The following is a 23,991-nucleotide window of genomic DNA, read 5'->3' on the forward strand; positions in this document are numbered from 1 at the left end:
ATAAAGTTATGAGTTACTTCATTAAATAACGAATGAGACTTACATCATCTTGTAAGTTTCAAATATAATTTTTACTTAATAGTATAGAATGTGTTTAAAATAGAGTTAGAAGCATGTTGCTAGCGTTTCTTTTCATCTGCTATCAAATGATTTGCACCACTCTTAATTATGTGAATGGCATTGCTAAAATTTAAAGGGAGGAAGTCTTCCATTTCCAGCTTATGGGAACCTAGTTATTTTTCTAACAAGTTTTGACATGCTATGCCAGTACCATAACTGTTTTGGATTCTGATTGATTTGATTTACAAAATGTACTAGGAGTTATCATCTGAAGGCATTGACTATTGCCAAATGTAGATAAAATTTGCCTGTAACGAATTCTTCTCAGAACCAGCATTTTTAAAGTAGTATCTTTCTTCCCTTCCAGGCAATGGTGGTGTTTTTTTTTTTTTCATGAAACATCCTTGTATATTCCACCTATTTTTCTAGTTAACATTTAAAAGTAGAGTAAATTATGCCGACACTCTTGGAAGTTTCACCAAGTATGAACCGGTCTGAAGCAATTTTATAATTATTTAACTATTTATTATATATTTTTATCTTATAAAACATGTTATTTGATTCTTTTATTTTAGTTTAAATTTTTACTTAACTTATTTTTCTAGTAATTTTACATTAGTTTGCTATCATGTATAACATATTCATCCAAAAAGAAATTGACAAAGTTCAATAACAACATACATGAATAAGGGAGGAGAGAGGGAAATACAATACTTTCAAGTCCTTATTAGCTACTAGAGACCAAATGAACTTCAATGTGGTTGAATTTCCTGCATGAAATTTGAATTATAACTCAAATACTGAAGAAGGTGATTACGCAATGATAAGATTGAGTTGTTCAATGCTGGTGAAGTAGCCCACACAGGAGTGGGTGACACTGGTTAGTTTGTGAATGTTTGCACATAGTTTTAGTTTCAACTACTCATCTTTTCTTCTCTGAAATAAATGTAGAAATGCAGTTACAAGGTGCATGTTAAATAATTTTTTTTTTCTTGACTTTTAACAAAATTCAACTTTTCCTTAACCGATTCTTATAGACAAGGACACCTTGTAAAAATGTAGATAAAATAGCACCTATAAATATAATTACCACTTTAAATAGTACCTAATCATCTCAATCTACACTTTATATATAAATTAGAGTATACTAGGAGAGTGAGATTTACATTAAAATACTAGTTAATTAAATCTCTCCAATAGTGATACACATGCACCAGCGCGTGCGTGTATATATATATATATATATATATATATTCAAAAATTTATTAGAATGTTTCATTTTTTATTGAAAATGGTTAAACAATATATTTTCAATTTCTGAAAAAAAAAAATCAAACATATCTTGTGATTTAAGAAAAATGAGAATGAAAACTACTTTTTAAAAAATAAACATAGAAAATAAAAAAAAAATCCTTAACAGTGACTAGCTAGCCTGTCTTTGATCATTAGATTTTTTATATTATATATATAATAATTTTGTAAATAAACATTACAGCAAATTCAGTATTATTAAAGATATAAACTATAAATTTATTTGTAAATTATTCATTTTTTATCAATAACTCAAAATAAGTTAAGTAATTACGAGAAACTATTTACATAAATTATTCATTAATAAACATACAAATATAATTTTATTATTCAAAATTTTATATAAAAATTTTGTAATGTTTTTAAAATAGTTAAATATACATTTTTTGAGTATTTTATTTTCTGAAAATAGAAAATAAAAACTTAAATCAAACATATTTTCTTGATTATTTAAAAATAATGAGAATGAAAACTATTTTAAAATACTTAGAAAATAGAAAATGTCTCCAAACATAGTTAAACCACATATCGTAGGAACTGAACATTAATTAACATAGTTTCACAGAAAAACCAAAGCAAAGAGAAAGGTTATCCACAGTCTCTTATGCTTTTTCTAGTTTGTTTCTTGATCTGAGAAAGAAATATTAACAATAATTTTGAGTGAGAGAGAAATTAGAGTCAGACAAGTTAACGGTAATTGTGAATGTCAAATGTCACACAACAAAGAAAAGAAAGAAATAATGTAGTAAAGAGGAGGATACTTAGAGTGCTTGTTGAGGAAGAGAAGAAATGATAGCTACTAGTGAGTAAAAAAAACTTCGATAAAACCTAAAAAAAAAAAAAAAGAGTGAGAGAGCATATGTTTAGGGTTAGTCTTGAGATTTTTTGTGTCAAGATAATTTTTTCCATCTTTTAAACCATAAGAATAATTAATAATTCGTATAAAATTATTTAAAACAAAACAAAATTATTTCATCTATCTTGTGATATAGTATATCACAAATATAAGGAAAACAATTATATTTTTATTCTTCCTTTATTTCTGTTTGTTCTAAGTTTTATTTTCATAAGTAATTTTTTTAATATAATATTTTTCTAAGTTTTCTTAATGTGATGGCAAGTTGGGATTCAAATTTTCATTTCCAACAAACTGTTTCAATTTTTTATAACTTCAATTTATTTATTTTTTTATGTTTAATTTTTATACATTTATCAATTAAAAATTATTCTAAGTATAAATTTTAAAATAAATATTACAACTATATACAAAAATATTACAAAATTCAAGAGTCTTACTATATATAATAATAGTTTTTTTTATTAATGATAATTTTAAAAAATCTTTAATTTGTCAATATATTCTAATTAATTAATTTATTATTATTATTATTATTTTATTTTCAATGACAACAATAAAATTTAAATCTAATGTAAAATATCAAATTCATCACCATTAATAAATTTGCAATTTATATTTTGGCACAAGCTTTATTAATAAAAAAAATTATATGAATATGCAAACTTTTTTTCAATGATTAAAATTAATCATTTATAATTATTAAGACTTCATAGGATTTTCTTGTTAATTCTCAACATTTTTCTAGGGCATTAATTCTAAGCTTTAAAGTATTAAAAAATATAAGCATCGATTCTAAGTTTTTTTTTGTTAATTCTTCTAAGCGTTAAAATTAAAAAAAATCATATTTAATTTTATAACATTTTATTTTATAATTATTTAATTTTTATATTAAAATTTAAATTCAACTTAAACAAATCATTCATCACTTATTCAATTAAACTAGTTTGATAATGGAAACAATAAATATTACTGATGAATATAATAATAATAATAATAATAATAATAATAATAATAATAATAATAATAATAATAATGACAAAGTAATATGACGGGTTGTATGTTGTGTTGATTGGAAACATCAACAATAGACTGAGATTTACACTGTTCATTTTTTACAAGAAATGCGATGAAAGTGGCTAAATGGGTGAAAAATGAGAAATGTGTAACTTTTGTTCCTTTGAGAAAAAAGAGACATCGAAACAAATGTTAAAAAATATTTTTTAAACGGTACCCTCTGCACACCCGCACAGGCTCAATTCTATTATGGTCTCTCACTTATTTGAATATGTATATGTAGCCAAAATTTACATGACTTAGAAGCAACTTCAATTTTGTCCAATCAAATTTGATTTTTGCTATAAAAAACGCATGGGTTGGTTTTTATATTTGATTTTTTATTTGTTAACTGTTTTCTTATTTTTTTAAAAATTGTTTTTATATTTTTGTATTTTTAATTTTCTATACTTATGTTTTGTTTAAACTGAAAAATATTATTTTGCGTATGTTGTTGATTGTTTTTCAATATTTTATGTTTTATTATTTTTTTAAAAGTTGAAATCATTTCTATTTTTATTTTATTTGATTATCAAAATACATAATTAAAATTATAAAAAAATATTTAACCAACAAGTTGAATTGAACTAAAATATTTAAATTATAAAATAAATATAAAATTATAAACAATAGAACAAAATATTTAAATTAAAAATAATACAATAAAAATTTAAAAATATAAATAATATGATATAAACTTAAAATTTTTGGTTTGAGCCTACTGGGTTTCCAAACTTATTTAGGTAAATAATTTTTATTTTATATAATTTGTGTAATTTTTAATATTTTTTTTGTATTTTTTAGGTAAAAAAAGTCTAAATTTTTCTAAAAATACTTTTAGGAGAAAAAAATTCAAAAATGAAATAAATTTTTTTATAAGTTAAAATGAGTTTTTCATTAGTTAATCATTAAGTAATTTATAAATATTCTCTCATCTTTTAGAGAAATTATATGAAATTTTTTTCATATATTAATTAATTAAAAACTCATTTTAATTTATTAAAAAATTCATCTTATTTTTTTCCTCATCTTCTTCTCTTGGAAGTACGAAATTTACTCAAATATGGCAATCACATGGACTTATTCTCAGCTTAATTTCAATCAAAACCGCGTTGCATAATTTCTCTATGACTTATTTTTCGTATCACTTTCTATGATGCCGTGATATGATATTCACAGAGGCTGAATAAGAAAGCAATGGAAAATCAGTCAACATGATGACATTTTTTCAAGTAAAAAGCAGAACTTAACCGTGTAAATGAGTTAAGAATAGTTTTTAATTTTCAACACGCCATTGTTTGGATTGTTTGACCAACTTCCACTTTTCCACTTTATGTGTCTTAGGTTTCGGTAATGCTGTGGTTGCGAAATAAAACTAACCATTACCTTTTCTAAATGCTCCTTTTGTTGCATACCCAAGTTTTAAATTTAAAGCTAAAATATATTTTTAGTTCTATGTTTTTTATTATATTTAGTTTGATTTTTAATTTTTTAAAGTTTCATTTAACCATTTATGTTTTTAAAGTAAGTTAAAATAATCATTTTGAAATAATGATTATTTTTTATTTTAGAACATAATTTTAAATCTATTTTAACGGACTTGAGATCCCATTAAATTTATGTACATGAAAATTATAGATTTGTTCAAACTAAACATAGTCATAAAAATAGTGAAAATTGATTGACAAATAAGTCTCATGAATACCTAAAAAAATTACATTAGATTTTTAAAAATTTTCTTTTGTGGTTGGATTAACTTTTTATGTAATTTTCTCATGCTTATGATCGTTTTTAGTTCAAATATTGGTTTGGTTATATAAATTTGATGTAACCGAGTTTAATGAGATAAATTTCACATATATATATATATATATAATTAGTAAGAAAAATGTTTAAAATAGTGTGCGAATATAAAAAATAATCATTGTTTTAGAACAAGATTGAATTAAATTTTTTTAATAAATAAAGGACCAGACTAAATATAATTGAAAATATAAAAATATTTTAGCCTAATTTTAATAATAGTTCCTCTATAATCGAGTGTGTAGAACCTAGATGCATAATTTTCTTTTTAAATTTGTTACTTGTATTGGTATATAATAAGATGTAACAAATTATAGTTTCTTTCTTAGAAGCACTTGCAATTTACTATTGTCTTCAATGGTATTCCCTCCAAGTTGCCTCCCAAGGTACATGATCATCTATGATACTCAGCACTAAACAGTTAATTTGATAACTCAATTGTCTTTGTCACTGATGCCATCACACAAGACTTACAAGATAAATTAAGTTGGACAAGTCTTTCACGATAACTAATCAAGCAACTGGGGAGAGGTGACTTCGAAGGTATAGCTTAAAGCTTCATACTCCATATGTGCATTACAAGATTGTCTCAAATGGACATTGCCACATAGGTCACTTTCTTGAACTGGTCACAGGCTGCAGGGGTGGCCCATGTGTCTGTTCAGCTCACAAGTGAAATACCAATAAAGCCCTCAACCTATATGTATAATGACTCTTTCAACAACGAGAATATAGTCTTTTGAGGTTTAGTAGTACGTAGATGCACACAAAAGGGAAGCAAAAGTTCCCTGGTATTTCAATAGAATAAAAACAAAGGTTGAGGGAGCATCTAATAATTTGACATTCAATCACTTGAATCTTGACTAATAGATTTCTAGTCGTGAATAATTTCTTGGGTTGATGCCCAGGTCTCTCATTGGCTAACAAAATTTCCAAGGTAACTTAACACCTTTTACTATTATTTTTCTTTGTTTGCTCCCGTGGACACTCCAACGCATGTGCTTCTCAACCATACCAAAATATTAGTATAAATTCACTCTTTCCCAGCCATTTTGCTCAAGACTAACCAACCACTCCTTCCCAGTGTCTAATCCTCCTTCCTTGATACAACTCATAACTCTTTTTTTTTTTTTTCTTAATTAAGATGATTCGGACCATATTTGCTTGCCTCAATGGAAAAGCATCACATAAAAAATCTAAAGTAGAGCCACTGGAAGTCACAAAACCTGTTTATAGAGATGAGTTAACCAAAAAACAAAGGCCAAGGAAGGCAGGGAAGAAAACTGTCCGGTTTGCAGAATCAGAACCTACCATTTTGGGAGAAGATGGTGAGAAGGAGTTTGAGAAAACAAGAAGTGTTAGTGGTAATGAAGTGGGAGAAAAAGAAGGGATAAGAGTGAGGATTAAATTGACAAAAGAAGAAGCTGCACGGTTCCTATCAAAATGCAACAGAGGAGTTCTTGAATTCGAGGATGTTGCTCGTGAGCTTGTGTTGATCCCAGTTAATCGAGTTAGCATTGTGTCCGATGGCACAATCAATTTGTAGTAGTATTGCAAAGCTTCTTCATTGGGATGATTACAATCCTTCTCTTTCTAGCTTCTACAATGATTACCATTTATTTTGTACAAATTAAAAGCATCATATATTAAGAGAATTATTGTCTTTTTAATAATATTAATGTCGAGGTAGAGAATTAAGCACAAGGATGAATAGAAAGTAGACACACATTCTGTTTAGAAAAGCAGCTTAATTTAAAGTAACCTGCAATCACATGAGAAAATGGCCTACAAATTCTACATGATCAATAGAGCAGCTACGCAAGTTATAGGAAATTATCCTAATTCGTGTGTCATCTTGGCACCATACTTTGTTTATGGGATCAATGGGCTCACCCACCCTATAGAATCTTTAAGTCCTTCAATACGAGGACTCTCGACATAAGGTGTATCACGGGACCAAAACCATGAGTCATTCCACACATTAATTTTTTCATACCATCTCCCAGTCACCATCTAATGCATTGAAGCATCAAACTACTTATTTCTGTTGCTTTCTTCCAATGTGGGAAGGAAATTTCTGTATAGTGGGACTTAAAATTTTTTTTCAAATATTTTCATGCTACTTCATCTCTATCAAAAAAAAAAAAAAACAATTTTTACTCTCTTTCAATTTGTTGATATAACCTTATCCCTCCTTTTATATATAAATAAATATAAAGGATACTATAGAAGTAACTCATAATAAAGTTTATTTTTTAATAAATATTTATATATTAAATTTATTAATTCAACCATGACATATTTTGATATTAACTCAATGATCACACACTAAATTTTAGGCAAATCAAATATTTGTACCAGATCTCCGCAAGGCAGCCAGTGGCACAGGCGTAACCAATGGCTACTCAGTAACAAAAGAACACATTCATAGCTGGTTCTTCGCAAGAACCATCTCAGCTAAATACACAGGCCAATATGCTGAGTCCGAAATCAAAACAATGTATAGTTTCTGCTATGAACCTAAGGAGGGGGAAGCCATGTGTTTGAGATAAGCAATCAGAATTGTCTTTTGAAAGGGACAGTCTTGAGACTGATTGCAAATCTCTGTACGATGAAAATGTCGTTAAAGGACTAAGGAGCACTCATGACATGAGAATTGGAAAGGGAAAATGGTTTTAAAATGTTTATTAGTAGTTCCACTTCAGTTAAGGATTTTAACTTAAAACTTAAATGGAAGGAACTGTATTTCATTTGTAAGTCCCACATTGATAGACAGTGTTGCACACTGCACAGCTATGTCCCACGTCGGCCACAACTTTACTCTACTTCACTAGAAAGTCCCGCATCATATATTGTAGCTGTCATTTATAACCTAGACAGGGATGTTTTGGTTATTTCAAGCTACTCTACGACTGTTCCAAGGTTTTTATAACCTAAAGGATTGAACTGGAACAACCATTGATTTTCTGACGTTTTTTTTTGTAGGTTTTATTGATTTAGGAACATTTTTTTTCTGACTGTTCCATGGTTTCCTGTGTTTTAGACCAACTGGGACCTATTTTAGGCCACAATTAGCAACTGACTTTACCTAGTTTGGGCATTCTGAGTTTGATTAAACTGAAATTTGGTAGACATGTTCTTTTTGGGGTACTTGAAGTATGTTTGCAGCTTGGGTCCCAAAATTATTACAAATGTGGAGTTGGTGCAAGTCAAGTCACTACTTAAGTTATTGGTGCTTAGGCTAGCATTTAAGATTATGGTTTCAATAGCATAACAATTTTTTTTCCAAGCAAAATAGAATATGAGCTCTGTATATGTTATTAACACAATCTATATAACTTGAGCTTTATGTTACAAAGAAACAGTAACATACTCACATGCTCTGTAATCTGTATATTATGGCATGTAGTGCAACGGGTAATGTATCATCAAGCTTAAAAACTGATTTGAAGGGGTGCGCCAGGCCCATGCAGTAGTGCACCGCATGAGCGACAAATGAAAGCCACAGTAGCAACATATCAAAGATGAATTTGATAAGAGATAATACACTTAATATTAGCCCAAAGGCTGAGAAAGGTATGCTTTGACCATAGTACTACTGATAATTTTACAGATGAGTCTGAATGAAAAGGGACAGCATCACAACATATCAAGACTTGGTCTAAATTGAGTTACACTAGTTCTTTTGACCTCAAATTTGGAATTCAAACTTTGTTTGGTAATACAAAATTGTAGGAGAAAATCATGGTTTAAAAACTCACTCCAATTGGTATTTCTGCAAGTTAGTTCCTTAGAATCTCTGTGGGCCACAATTAGCTACTGGATTTACCCAATTTCAGCATTTGAGCATTTCGAGATTGATTAAACGGAATTTCTGTTGTAGACAAGTTCTTTTTGGGGTACTTGAAGTATGTTTGCAGGTTGGTCCCAAAAATATGACAAATTAATGAGGAGTTGGTGCAAGTTAGTACACAAGATGTGGATGTGTTGGTTATCCTTTTAAAACTAAGGTTTCAATACAAGAACCATATATGAACTTAGTCCCTTATATTATTAACATGATCTATGACTCTTCAAAGGAACTTTATGCTAGTTTAGAAATGGTCACATACATGTTCGATGTATTTACATAGTTACATAATATGACATACCTAAGAACCCATTAGAGAGAATTTTAAAAAGCGAAACTAGGCATGATCACATAAAGATTCAATAATCATGAGTTCAAAATGTCGCCAAAGAATTTCGTTGCTTTACTTATTTTATGTTAATTTGATTGTATGTTTATTTCTCCTTCTTTTATGTTAATTTAATTTTAGGTTTAAATATATTTTCAGTTTTGACAATTTAGTTTTTTTTTTCGTTTTTGTAAAATTATTTTCTTTGTTTTTAATCCTTAAAAATTATGTTTATTTTGTTTTATTTGTCTTTAAAACATTTTAGATCAAATTTTTCACTATTTGAAGTACTTTAAGGAATGTTGTCATTTAATGACTTTTAACTCTCTTTTAATCATTAATATAATTAAGCTGAATTAATTTCACTAAATCATTTAGGAATTTTCAAATAGGACTCTAAATTAAAAATATATAATTAATTTTTTATCATGTTAACTCTTTTAATTGAGTCAGTGAAATTTTTAAACTGTTATAAATTATCATTTTTAGTGGTTTCGAGCGGTTACAAACTAATCTCAGAGACATATCTTTTGAGTTTATGAACTAAATTAAAAAATATTAGTTTAAGGACCTACTTACTTTTTAAAAAAAATAATTGAAGGATGAAGTAAGTAATTTAACTTATAATTATACATAATAAAACAAGATAAAAATTGTTTACCGTGGGCCGTGGCCCAAATATACAAATAGCCTAGTTTGGTGGATTGAAATGATTTGATACAAACCAAACCCAAATTATAAAGGACATGTCAAGATAGCAAAATCGGTCGCAGCATTTTGCTTTTGCTTTTGCTGCACTATTTAAGGTTCATTTGATTTAATTAATCGCCAACCACAAGCTGGAAAAAATTACAAAACATTCTTAATTTCTCAAAGAAAGTTCCTGCTTTATCGTTTGACCAATTTCTAACTAAGAAGCTCTACACTATTATGCATTTTGCAAGTTCCCTCTTATTGCCACCATTCCAATAAGGTCTTTGCATCTCGTGTTCAATTTTAGTGATAGATTTTGACTATGATAGTCTCAAATCGACATTACGATGAAGACAACCAAAGTTGTACCTTTTGGTTTCCACTTTCCCTCATGGTGATATAAGTTTGGAGATTCATAAGCACATGCTGAGGGAGAATAAGGAACAAGATCGAGCAAGATTGTTCAGGAATAAGAACAAATCCTTCTCACGGACGATATCAATGTTCTACACTAACCTAAGTTATAAATAGATACTTTGTGAGTATTATGATCTGTCAAAATCGGGGGTGTCTTGGTGTCGGAGGGATGGAAAAAAAAAATCAGTGGGGCAAAAAAAATAGTATATAATATTTTAATTGAAAAAAAAATATTATAAGTTTTTACCAAAATCCAAATTGCCTAAATATTTAGAATTTACATATACAATTGGGTTGTTTGTATCACTGAATTGTTGTATATGTTTAATATTAGAGAGATAATGGTAAAAATTAGAATGCTAAAATTAATATTAATTTATTATTTTTTATCTCTTATAATAACTTTTTATATTAATATAAAAAAAGTTTTTTTATAGGGGGGGGGGGGGGGGGGTAACACCTAATTTTTTTATAGGGAAAATTATTATTTTTATTAAATATGTATAAAAAAAATATCATCTTGAGGGGCAATTGCCCCATCTCTACATTTGTCACTGCTTGGTGTCATTAATGGTAAGGGTGTCATTAATGGTAAGGGTGTCACCTTTTATAGGCTAGTATAACATATATACTACTATTTGCCTTATCAGAGGTAAATTGTTTTTTTTTTTTTCAGAAAGAGAATTATGAAATTTTATTAATAATCAAACGAGTAATACAATTAAGAACATGATTAAAAAACGGGATACAAGTGAAAGATAGGACTGTTCTAAATAAAACATGAGCTACATCATTGTTTTGTCTCCTCAAGAAACCCAACTTAAAGGTTTGATTGCCGGCCAATATCTGTTTGCACTCGCAGATGAGAAATCCTACTTCAGATTCATCAGAATTATTGAGCTTCACTTTATCAGAGATAAGTTATTTACGTGATAAGGTAATTATTTGATGTTTATGAACAATGACACACAACTGTCGATTGGCGCCTTGCGATTAACTAAGCAGTTTTTTTTAAACTTAATTATGCAGTTTTTTTAAGGGAATTATGCAGTTATTGTGTAGCTTATTTCCTCACTTTTGTGAGCTCTAATGACATATTGCTGGGTGTTGTTTGGTGAGTGGATAGACTCAATGAGTTATGACAATTTATGTTTTATGAGATTATAAATAAATATATATAGATATATATTAATTTTATTTTGTACAAATTTTTTTAACTAAATCATTCCTTTATATATTTTAACTATAGTTTTTATATACTCCCGTTTAAAACATGTATAATTTTTTTATGAAATAAAAATATTATTATTATTACTGAATTTAAAAAGTTAGTGGAATTTCCTCTGCAGTCCTTGCGCCTAGGTAGGCTGTTTAATAAAGTTTAATTTGCTTATAAAAAAAAAGTTGGTGGAATGCGTGAATAGTCTAACTAATATGATTAGACAACTCCTTTAAATTAGCTTAACTTTACTAGTCAAAAGGATCAATCAATCAGACGAGTTGCTGTGTCAATTTGGGGGTGACAAGAAGATTCATTTTGCTTGTGTATTTTACCATAAAAATATCATAAATCTTGTCTTATAAGTTTAATGAGTAGTTTAAGTTTTTTCGTACAAACACACCGCAAAGGGGGTTTACACTTACATGTAGCTGAAGTGTGAACCAGTGAATCCTATCGCAGCTTTGTGGTCAGAAGCAGCTCCAGCAGCATTTTCTCTTTTGTCTCTTGCTATTAGTCAATTACGTACGGGACCATTTCAATGAGAATGCCACGCAAGTACGCTTGCTATTCTGTTTTCCGAATTGACCATTGTTGACAATTGTAGCACATTAAAAAAATGATAATAATACATAATTTATTTTTTATTTTAAATATTCTATCGATATTTTCCTTTAAAAAAAAATTGACTTGGGAGCTTCCATTTCTATTTCTCTCTTGGTTGGTTACTTGTTCGAATGCATCACAAATAAAGAAACCCACCTCACCCACCCCCAACTCAATATACACTTTCCACTCTTAATTATTCCCCTGCCCACCCTCTCAAAACCAAAACCAAAACCAATGGCTCCCTCAGCCATATTAGTATGTGGTTTTTGCATCTTCCTTTTCCATCTCCAAAGCACAAGAGGGAACAAACAGGTTAACTGCAACAGGTTGCGATGCGGCGATATAGATATTGAGTTCCCTTTCGGTTTGAGAGGATCCAACCAAGACCGTCGCTGCAGGTATTACCCAATTCAAAGCTTCCAACTTTCGTGTCTGGACCAAACACAAACCATTCTCACCCTCCCAGGCTTCGGTAACTTAACCGTGAAAAGCATCGATTACGAAACCCAAAGCATCCGAGTCAACGACCCAGCAGGGTGTCTCCCGAAACGGTTCTTACACAAGTGGAACCTTTCGGATGATTCACCTTTTGCTTTAAACCCATTGATTTATGGAACAATTCCGTTTAACCTCACTTTCCTACGATGCCCCTCCAACGTGACGGACTCGTCTCAATTCCCGTCAGTGCCAATTTCGTGCCTGAGCGATAAAAGCAACTACTCGACCATAGTTTCGTGGTCACAACCTATTATATCATCACCCTTGTTGTCTCAACAGTGCGAGGTCATGTTTCGGGCTCTTGTCCCTCTGCCGGTGTTGGACACGCCCATGTTGCCATTTTGGCCTGATCTCAACACCGACCTTGATTTGGTGTGGACCCAACCCAATTGTAGGGACTGTTCACTTAGTGGCCAACTTTGTGGCTTCTCCAAGGACAAAACTAAAACCCCTCAAGTTCGGTGTTTCGCTAGGGACTCCACCAAAGGTATGTTGCGTCTTCTTTTTTTTTTTTTTCCTATTGTGCACTCTAATAATTAATTTGCTCTTCAATTTTCGTTCTGGGTGGCTATGGTTAGTTCCCAACAACATGCGACGTTGATGTTTTTATCTGATGGTTGAGGTTGTTTGTCTAATCTGTGGTTTGGTCGGTAACGGGTGGCCTTTCACGATTGGGGAAACAAATAAGCATCGCTTTTTCAACTTCAGGTTTAATACCAAACTTAAGAAAATGAATGAATATGGCTTGGCTGTGCTTGAACTTGAAGTTGACACTGTATAGGAAATAAAAGTAATAACCGCGTTCGTACTTTAGATTTTAGAAGAAACATTTTAATTAAGAAAAAATATTTTTGGACGAGATAAGAGATTGATAAACTAGTACTAAGTAGTAATTATATGTGATAAGAAAATAGAGTTAGAGGAAAAAAATGAAAAATATTAATGGGTATGTGTTATATTATTGGAGTGTCCAAATATGAATATTCTTTGATTAAATAAGGAAAATGTCCAGTGAGAACGAGTGGATTTTCTTTTTTGTTGCCAAACTTTGACTAAGGAAATTTTTTTCATGGGAGTGAGGGAACCAGTTTGATCAAAGTGCAGTAATATATTATGAGAAAATGGGTATTTAGTATTTACTAGATCTTCCGTCTCGGCGGGGTTATGACCGTGTCAGGTTTTTCTTTCGTTTTTTTTAAGAGGCGAGCGGTTAGGTAATATATATGACTTTCAATGAAACGGAAAATGGACTAGACTAGAGGCATCATTTTCTTAAAATAATAAAATTGGGGCACTTGGCACACGCACTCAGGGATAGTGATTGAATAATAGAACTCTAGAACTAGAAGCATGATTCATGATTAGTTGAACAACTAGAAGAAATATTAGAGATGTGTTATATTATTAGTAAATTGTCTAGGTTATTGTGTTTGACATGTTACATAATCCATACCACAGGTCTTTCAAGAAGTGGGAAATATGGGTTAGCAATAGGAGTGGGAATACCAGGAGTCTTGTGTCTAATTGGGATTTGTTGCTGTATCGGCGGCAAGCTGAGGATGCTAAGGCATGGTGGACGCAGCACAGATGTTCCGGTGAGAAGCGTCCCTTTGGAAATGGGGCTTGACGGAGCCACAATTGAAAAGTATCCCAAAACTCTTATTGGGGAGAGTGGACGCTTATTGAAGCCCAATGACAGCACCTGCGCAATATGCCTCTGTGAATATGAGGCCAAAGAAACCTTGAGGAGCATACCCCAATGTAACCATTATTATCACGCACATTGCATAGACCACTGGCTCAAATTGAATGCCACCTGTCCCTTGTGCAGGAATTCGCCCACAGCTTCTCTTTTTTCCTTCTCTCCCACTTCCTCATTGGCCTAGGGGAAGAGGCCAAGAGACTTATCGTGTTTCTCTACATTTTTTAAATTATCAAAAAACACAGTTAATAAAACAAATCAAAACTTAATGTGACTTTTTCAAAAATTAAAAATTTAGGAAATGATTTAAAGGTCAAATAATCTAATGAAAATAAAAAATGCTTAGTGAGTGGTTATTTAAGTTTGGTTAATTGGTCAATTTTAATCTGTATAATTAAAGAAAATTAATTATTTTTATTATTTTAATATTATTAATAATAAAAATAAAATGATTTAAAAATATGAAGACTAAAAATAATTACACAAAATTATATCCCTTGTTATATATACTTGATGTAGTGGTGGTATCTGTGTTACAGGCATTACCTTTTATTTATTTATTTTTCTTCCAAAGATAATAAGGATGATATTATTTGAAACTTATGGACGAAAGGAGTCATAAAAGTATATAAAAACAAATTCAAATTGGCTTTCGAGTTTCAACCTTCAACCAAGCCATAGCGATGGAGAATGAAGTTTAAAAGCAAATTAACTTCAATTAATATGTAACTTACATCTAAGCAACGTTTTATTAATAAATTAATTAATTAATTAAAATAAGGATGTTCCAAGATTTTTTTTTTACTAAATCCGATCTTGAATCGTCTGTGTTAGTAACCTTACATCGAATAATCACCAGCAAAACTATTATCATTTTCTTTAAAACATTTGAAAATTATTGTAAAATTAGTATAAAAGGTTTGTTTTTAGTTTTACAATTATAACTTCTGTGTCTGACTGTATGTTTATTTAATAAACTTTTATTAAATAAGAACTTATTTATAAATTTGATTATTAAGTTTTGGAGAGTCATCTTGAGCCATTTTAGAACAAATGCGTTTTTTAAATAATAGTTTTTACGTTCTTAAAATGGTTTTATTTTAAGATGAATCATTTATTTTGTTTCTCCTAATGATAAAATAAGCATCTATACCTATATATATAAAGAAGATATAATTTTGTATAATTGTTTTTTTTCTCCACATTTTTAGATCATTTCATTCTTATTCTTAATAATATTAAAGTAATAGTAATAATTAATTTTCTTTTATTATGCATTAAAATTGACCTACTAATTAAAATTAGGTAACTATTCACTAACCACTCTCCACCTTCATTTAATCATTCTACCTTTAAATCATTTCTTAAATTTAAAATTTTCCTTTTAACTTACATTAATTTTCCACTACTTTTATACTATTAATTTTTTTATTCTATCTTTTTTTATTAACTATATTTAACTTCTATTTTTTTTATTATTTAAAAATTTAGAAAGGCACGGACTCTCTCTCTTTCCCTAGTCCCGTTTGGATTTTCTGTTTTTTTTATGACGTGGAAATAAGAAAACAGAAAGAAAAGGCAAATAAAAAATTAGCCGTGCATGATAAACAAGATTTTCTGTTTAAGTAACCCCTACGACGAATATAATCACACCAACACTAATATTATGATTTTCTATAAAACATTTAATAATTATTGTGAAATTAAGATAAAAGGTTTGTTCTTAGTTGTACTATATACCTTGTGTCTCCGTATGCATTTTAAATTTAACAATTTAACTAAATATTTATCTGATAAAATTTTGTCAGACGAGAATTTATTTACGAATTTGATTGTTGAGTTCTGGATAGTCATCTGAGCCATTCGAGAACAATTGTGTTTTCTAAATATCAGTTGATACGTTCTTAAATTGGTTTTGTTAGATGAGTGAATTATTTATTTATTTCTTCTATACTATAAATTATGAAATATTTTATTTGAATAGCATCAATAATGGGGGTGTAGCTCATATGGTAGAGCGCTCGCTTCGCATGCGAGAGGCACGGGGTTCGATTCCCCGCACCTCCATATATCCTTTTATTTTGCGAAGCGATCCAAGGCGTTGATGCTGATTCTCAAAGGTTATCCACCAAGACTTAAATTCCTTGGCTTGCCACCTCTCATTCCTCATCTGTCTCGAAACCAATTCAGAGCTATGACTCTAAACCTCTGCACTCCATGCTTCTCTCGCATGCTTCACCACCCTTTTTCTTCTTCTTCTTCTCTCCCCAACACTCACACTCCTTTGCCTTCTCTATTATTTTTCTCCCCTTCCTCACTCCCCAACCCTAACCAATCCACCTTCATAAGCACCAAAGCTTCCGTGAGCGAGAGCCACAATGAAACCTCCGACGACACCGCTGCCAACTTATTTGACCAACAACTCATCCTCCGACTCGCCGCAACCGCCAAAGACGCCGACGAGGCCTTACTAATGATCGCCGACAACTCCTCCCGAAACGACGGCGTCGTTTCCACCTCCGATTGCTGTTCCATTATCTCCGCAGCACTTAACCGCAACAATCCCCAACTCGCTCTCTCCATTTTCTACGCCATGCGCGCCACTTTTCATCAAGGTTATTTTTCTCTGCAGTTCGCGCGCGTTTATTAATTTTTTTTGCTATTTGATAACGCTTGTTTTTTCCTCGGTAGTTGGCGAGAGTGGTCCTTTGGCTGAGAGATGGAAGTGGTCGAGGCCAAATGCAAATGTTTATACATTGTTGATTCAAGGTTTAGCGGCGGTGTTAAGGGTTTCTGACGCTCTCAGGGTTATTAGATATATTTGTGAAATCGGCGTTTCTCCTGGTGAGGAGGTACGCTTCAGCATTTTTAAAATCCTTTGTTACGCATTCGGCATTGTATCGCAAAGATTGGACTTGCCTTTGACGCCAATGCTAATCATTTTGGTCATTGCAGGTTCCGTTTGGGAAGATAGTCAAATGCCCTAGCTGTCGGATAGCTGTTGGTGTTGCACAACCACAACAAGGTATTCAGGTATTCCCCTGCCTATGCCCAATGTTCATTCTATTACTACTTGTGAGTGGTGATTATATGATAGTTTCACAAACATTTCCGTTGCAGATAGTGTCTTGTGCAAAGTGTCGCTACCAATACGAGCTTGTTTCAGGAGACATAGTCAGTATTGAATCAGAAGAAATCAGGTTGGTTAGTCATATCGTTTTCTTACATCTCTTGATACAACAAAAAAAAAAATCCCTTCATAATTTGATTTTGAATTTCCACTAATCCATGTATTTAATATTTGCCATGGGAAGCACCATACATAAGTTGTTCCAGTGTTTGCTCTCCCCTCCCCCTCTTCATTTTGTTGTAACCAATGCTTGTCTTTGTTTTAATACAATATGTATGTGTATGGTGTTGATCATGGAGTATTCACTTTTTCTAAGGATCTCCTCCTGCCGAACGCAGCATGGACATTACCGCATGGGAAAGGGGGTTAAGATACGTGAAACTGATGAAGCAAAGCATTCCTGCTGCTGTTCACTCTATTGTGGTATGCACTCTCCACTCACCTTTTGACATCTGATTATTAGGTTGTCTTCTGATGAATAGTTGTAGTTGAGAGCCTTTAAAAACTTGTGACTAAGTTGATTATTCAGTAGTGAGCATCCAGTGAAACAAGGAATACTTTTGATGCCTAAGCCTTTTCAGACCTCTACTTTTTTATTTTTACAAATTCATGCCGATTGTTCTAGCTAACACTTCATTTTTTGAAGTCTCACATCTATTACCTCTTAACATCTATCCTTCTCCTTTTGTTTAGGTGCAGACCCCTTCTGGTCTGGCTCGCACTCATAGATTTGCAACTGAAACAGTTGATCTGCCAGCTCAAGAAGGTGAAAGGGTAACTGTTGCTGTGGCAGCTCCATCTAATGTGTATCGAAAGGTGGGCCCCTTTAAATTCAGTCCAAGAGCCCCTGATTTCTATCCTGGTGAGGCTATGTGCATAACAAACCACAAGGATGGGCGGGAGTCACTACTGTTAAGAGCCCCAAGAAAAGAAGTAAATTCGTCATTACTCAAACCCTCCCTCATCTTTCCACTTCTTGCTTTGTTGGCCACCGGTGATGTTGCCTCTGGAATTATTGACCCCGGCCTTCCCCAATTGCTGTCAGTTGTTGCAGTTTCAACTCTTGTTGTTGGATCTACAGTGAATACTGTTGTTCTTCCTCAGTTTAATCAGGTATTGGAGTTAATTCATCAATTTTGCCCCCCCATTGAAGGAGGCTCATTTATCTTCCCTTCACTCAATCAATTTGAATTCTCAATAGAACCAATTTTCTGTTGGCAATACCATATAGTTTTGTTTCTCCTATCAAAAACTAACTTGGAAGAGATAGTTGTTTTTTGAGTTGTTACTAGTGGTGATTTTGAATTTTTTCCTATTCATGGACCCAAACAAATGAAACTCCTATTCACAATCATGAATAGTTTGCACTTTGTTTCATTACTGCACATTCTTGAAATCGAATGCAAGAAATAGGGGAAAAAATAAGATTCTTATAATTCCTTTCCTATTATGACTGACTGACCCCTTTATTCACTGCTCACGCATTAATCAATTATGAATGTTCTTATGAAAGATATAATTAGTTCATCTGCATATGTTTATGATTACAGCTTCCACAGAAATCAGTAGAAGTAACTGCGATCAAACAACAGCTTTTATCTCAATATGATGTTCTTCTGTCTCGCATCAATGACCTAAAAGAAGCTGCTGAAAAAGAGGTGTGCTATTTGCATGATTTGTGATTAGCATGATGATACTGACCTTTATTTACTTGTATTTGAAGAACAAAGAGGTTATACCTCCTTTATAAGATTTTTACAGTTTTATCCTAATTTTCCACCCATTTGTAACACAGCAATAATATGTTCTTTTGTAGAAACTACCAAGTTCATCATTCAAGAAGAGGGGAAGCTGTAAGGGTTGAGTTCTGTTTAATAAATGTTGCATTGTTAAAGGCAAAAATTGGAAGGTTTTTAATAATAAGGTCCTGTAACTGACAACCAAACTAAAATAAACCAAGAATTGATAGTATTCATACCTAATCCACTGTGAATTATCCTGCATTTTTTTCATAAATATTGCTCTGTATACTTTCCTTAATATGAAGGAAAGACAGTGTCAATAATGTCATAACTCATATCTGACTCCAATTGGCATGGAAAGTCTAATGCAAAATGCTACATTGTACAAAAGTCAGCCTGATTTAAATGAATGCAGAATAATTTCATAATTGAATTGAAGGATTTAAATTATATACTAGCGACCTAATTATTAGTTGCTGATAGAAGGAACTTACAAACGTTGTTAGTATATTCTGGAAATTATCTGCAGATTAATATTTGTATTTCTCATCCCAGGATGAGAGAGAATCAGATTAATATTTGTATGAAAGTTGTTTTTAAAGATAATAGTTTCTTTTCTCTTCTTCTGTGGAAATATACCGATAGCTTAAGTTTTATAAATTTGATTTATACTTTTGTAGATTTGGATGTTAGCTCGAATGTGCCAACTTGAGAACAAAATTTCAGCTGTTGGAGAACCTGCTTATCGGTGAATTGCTATAACTTAATGTCTATGTTTCTAGAAATAATATTTTTTCCCGTCATAATCATTTATGTTATAATTTCCTTAAGCTTTTTTTGGGTCTTTACTCTTTGTTCTACGTTATAGTCTGAAAATACTATGTCATTTTAATTATACCCAGGACTCGGATAAGTAAAGTCAAAAGGGTTCGCGAGAGCCTGCAAAACTCCCTCAGGGGACGGATTGAATTGATTGAAAGCTATGCTAGGGTATGTTTTCTTTAAAAGTGTGATAGAATATCCTCCCCAGAGAATTAAAAAAAAAAAAAAGAGTTCTCATTGTTGCTTTTGGAATATTTAATTCAGTATAGTGCTCTTTGATCAGATTTCCTCAATGATTGAAATCGAAGTGGAGATGGAGACTGATGTTCTTGCTGCTGAAACTGCTAGTAATATGGTAATACTACTTAACCATATATTCATTTTGGGTGATAATATCTTTCTGTAACAAGTTTTTACTTAGCTGAGGGTCCATGTATTGCAGGATAGTATCAAAGAACAGATAGAGCAAATCATGGAGCTTGAAAATTTGGAGGAGGTTTGTTTGTTTGTTTGTTTTTTCTTTTTCCTATAAATACAAGCCTATTACTTGTGGCCTTGTAGTTGTAGTTATGAATATGGCCTGTGCTTTCTTTCACAAAAGCTCACAAAATAAATCCTCCCAGAATTATCACAATCTTCTTAGGATAGGAAGTATAGAAAGCCTTGCAGTGATACCATTTATATTGTCCATTTTTTTTTTTGGTTTGAATGTCTAACACAGCAATTAAAAATATATTATTTTCCCTCATTCCTCCCTAGTACGGGATTTGGGATTAAACGCCTCAGACGTGCTGACCTGTATGGTAGATGAAAAATGTCATATATTCTGTAGTGACAATCTAATCTAATCAAACTTAAATCAGGGTTGGTCCAGATCAAGACGTTTAATGTGATTGTAACAATTTGGTCCTATTAACATTGGGGGTCTGCACTTTGTTTTGTATCAGTGTTCTCATTTTGCTTTTCCCCGCAGAGATGGAAAATACAAGCAGAAGCAAATGATGAGGCTGAAAGACTTCTTAGTTCCCAGCCCATGCCTTTGGACGAAGTTTAAAGTTGAATGGATGCATCTGATTCGTGTGCTGTATCATTAGGCAAGCTTCACCTCCCAGCTCAATGATCTTTTCAACTGAGCAAAAGAGCAGCATCCAGTCATCTGTGTCTTTTAGCAGGCAAGTTTTGAAATTTTGGTATCTTAGAAGAATCACCATCATGTCACCAGAATATATGATCATCTGTGGCATCTAATGCAAATATTTGTTGCCACTAAAAGCCGCCCACGCAGCTCTCAAAGTAAAGGTAGATAACAGCCCAACGTGGTGTAAATTCGTTGTTAACCATGGTAATATTTTCAGGAACGTTTATCTTGTGAAAACATTATCATTATTTGTTATTATTGTTGCTAATATTTTCTTAATCGTTCCCAAGTCTAGATTGGAAGGCCAACACTTCTAAACCGGTTGTTGTCCATACTATTTGCATTTAGCTTGTATTTTAAAATATATTTTTGAATTTTTTTATAGCATACTTATATTTATAATGATTGAAAAAATGATGGTATTTTATTTGATATTTTGATTCTACTTTAAGTTTTATGTTAATAAAAAGGGAAACCCAAAGTTTGTGTTTTTCTGCGGTTTATTATAGATAAAAGTCAGAAACAATGCGAATCCTTCCGTGGTCTTCAAAATTACGCTTAGGAAAAAAAAATACAAGAGGCAAGAGAAATAAACTAGGCGTCATTTCAACAACAAAAAAGGGGTCATAGCAAAACAAAGTGACAGTCCAACCCAGGTTGAAATACAAATTATTCATTATTCACAATCAATTAGGACCACATTGTTGCTACCTCAACGACACCTATTTATTTTATAAGAAATTATCTAACGAACTTATTTTGAATTTGACAACGTCGATGGGTTGTACACTCAATTATTTTTTTAATAATAATTGAGTCAAAAACACTTGCGTCAAAGTTGAAATTGAAATTTTGTTTGAGTGATAATTACATGACTTAGATTTAAGTTAACAATTGCATAACTTACATTCAAATTCATAATTCCTTAATTAGCAGGTGATCTATGATTCTACGTCAAATCTTCATTGGCATCATAATTTGCCCTCTACATAGAAAGAGAAAAATCTCTCGTTGAACCTTCATGTTAAAAAAAAAAACTAATGCATACAAAGCGTTAAATTCTATGCATAATTAATTATTTATCCTATTTAACTAATCATAATAAATTTTATGTTAATTATGTTATTCCCCATCATTTGAGGTTGGGATAGGATTCCCCAAATTGAACTATTATGATTAACCACCATTGCCTTGGTCAAATTTGTATACAATGATTGTACAGATGATTCTATGTCTTATCAGTCTTCTTTTATTTTGTTTTTTATTCCCTTTCGGGCTGTGCTTGTTCATGCTTTTGTTTTGCTCCCAAGGCTAGATTATCTAGTTCTTCATATTCTGATTCCATGTTCTTGTAGATACTGTGGCACTAGTTCAAGGAGCATAGAAGGTCCTACAACGATAAAGCTAAAAGTTTCAACCTTACCTGAAGGGTTGCCAACTATAATGCGGATAGGGAACTCAAAGGAGAAATTTGGCATATAATTATTGTAGTGACTAATGAGGGCACCTCCAAGGAGATAGAGCCACGACCTAGCTTTATTCAAATCAATAAATGACAAAAATTCAAACGACCAACATGATAAATTATACATCATATTAAATTTGGATTTGCTAGGCGATCATCTAACTTGGCAACTGATAAATTAGCCTCTAGCCTTTTCTTATGATGAAATGTATTATTGGGTTGAGGATCATCCTTATCAAATTGCTATATTGATTGCTACTGATGAACAAATTTTTGCTTGATAAATTATAGCTCCATACATTTCTATTATTTTTTTAATAATAATAGCGTATAAAATAAAATAAAATAAAAATGTATTTACCTATAGTTCAAAAGGAATTGAATTTCATGAGATATTTTAATTTAAATTAAAGACACATATGTATCTTTATTTTGATGCTTTTATATTTTTTATTTTAAGAAAATTAAATGAGTAAAGTTTATGTGATTTTTTTATAAATAAACTGATTAATAAAAATGTATAGTTTTATAAAAATGATTATATAATCTCGTTTCTTTTTATTATCTGACGTACTAATGTCAACTAAAATTATGTAAGGCACATGCAAAGGAAAAAATGAGATTAAAAGTTCATTCAGAAATCCTGAGTTAAGGAACGATGAACACGAAATTCCCAAAAGGCAAAAAAGGTTTGGGCGGTTAGAGGATATTTTATTTGAAGATACAAGCGTGCTGACTTTGAAGGATCAAACTTGTAAAGCCAACATTTAGAGTCAAAGCTGAACATTGATAAATGAATTAAAGATCATAACGAACGCACCAATTAAGTTGATATAGAAGGTGTATGCACAAATTAATTTTTGAATAAATTGTAATAAATGCAACTCATTCTTTTTGCTAAAAAAATTAATCTTCTTCATTCAACTCCACTATCTTTTCTCATAATTTAAGAAACATTTTGATGTATTTTAGTAAACTTATCTAACATCACTAGATAACACATGATGAAATATAATAGTCGGATAAAAAAAATAAGAGAAAAATATAATAAATTTTTATAACATTAAAAGTTTGATATATACTAACTAACTAATATATGTCTGAAGTATGTATTTTAATAAACTTATCTAACATCATTAGATAACACATGATAAAAGAATAATAGTTGGATAAAAATAAGATGATGAGAAAAATATAATAAATATTTATAGTATTTAATGTTTGATATACACTACCTAACAAATATGTGTGTGGATCAAATAATAGTAGGTGCTAAATTACATTTTGACATT

General features: G+C 31.2%; 3 protein-coding genes, 1 non-coding gene and 1 pseudogene across 6 annotated transcripts; 4 read left to right on the forward strand and 1 right to left on the reverse strand.

Annotated features, from left to right (window-relative positions):
- The first annotated feature begins 6,230 nt into the window (after positions 1 to 6,230).
- Positions 6,231 to 6,632, forward strand: LOC114424725. Its single transcript, XM_028391567.1, has one exon. It carries the CDS (start codon positions 6,231 to 6,233, stop codon positions 6,630 to 6,632), a length of 402 nt encoding a protein of 133 aa, XP_028247368.1.
- Positions 6,633 to 8,535: 1,903 nt separating this feature from the next.
- Positions 8,536 to 8,666, reverse strand: LOC114424839 (annotated as a pseudogene).
- A 3,644-nt stretch (positions 8,667 to 12,310) lies between these two features.
- Positions 12,311 to 14,676, forward strand: LOC114422075 (putative RING-H2 finger protein ATL21B). Its single transcript, XM_028388267.1, has 2 exons — positions 12,311 to 13,187; positions 14,159 to 14,676. Exons 1-2 carry the CDS (start codon positions 12,437 to 12,439, stop codon positions 14,584 to 14,586), a joined length of 1,179 nt encoding a protein of 392 aa, XP_028244068.1. The 5' UTR covers positions 12,311 to 12,436; the 3' UTR covers positions 14,587 to 14,676.
- A 1,720-nt stretch (positions 14,677 to 16,396) lies between these two features.
- TRNAA-CGC lies at positions 16,397 to 16,469 on the forward strand. Its single transcript has one exon. It is a non-coding gene; the product is annotated as a tRNA-Ala (tRNA).
- An 80-nt stretch (positions 16,470 to 16,549) lies between these two features.
- LOC114421080 lies at positions 16,550 to 21,648 on the forward strand. Of its 3 annotated transcripts, XM_028386868.1 has the most exons (12): positions 16,552 to 17,017; positions 17,094 to 17,254; positions 17,358 to 17,435; positions 17,523 to 17,602; positions 17,871 to 17,955; positions 18,226 to 18,645; positions 19,083 to 19,190; positions 19,955 to 20,022; positions 20,177 to 20,264; positions 20,380 to 20,451; positions 20,539 to 20,592; positions 21,070 to 21,648. In XM_028386868.1, exons 1-12 carry the CDS (start codon positions 16,597 to 16,599, stop codon positions 21,148 to 21,150), a joined length of 1,716 nt encoding a protein of 571 aa, XP_028242669.1. In that variant the 5' UTR covers positions 16,552 to 16,596; the 3' UTR covers positions 21,151 to 21,648. The 3 variants fall into 3 exon arrangements, 1 of the variants encoding a protein (XP_028242669.1); XR_003668483.1 differs by lacking the exon at positions 21,070 to 21,648 and having other exon boundaries at positions 16,550 to 17,017; positions 20,361 to 20,451; positions 20,539 to 20,590; XR_003668484.1 differs by lacking the exons at positions 20,539 to 20,592; positions 21,070 to 21,648 and adding an exon at positions 19,349 to 19,385 and having other exon boundaries at positions 16,550 to 17,017; positions 20,380 to 20,434.
- The last annotated feature ends 2,343 nt before the right edge of the window (positions 21,649 to 23,991 follow it).

Source organism: Glycine soja, chromosome 8, assembly GCF_004193775.1.
Source record: "Glycine soja cultivar W05 chromosome 8, ASM419377v2, whole genome shotgun sequence".
In the NCBI taxonomy this organism is placed as follows: Eukaryota; Viridiplantae; Streptophyta; class Magnoliopsida; order Fabales; family Fabaceae; genus Glycine; species Glycine soja.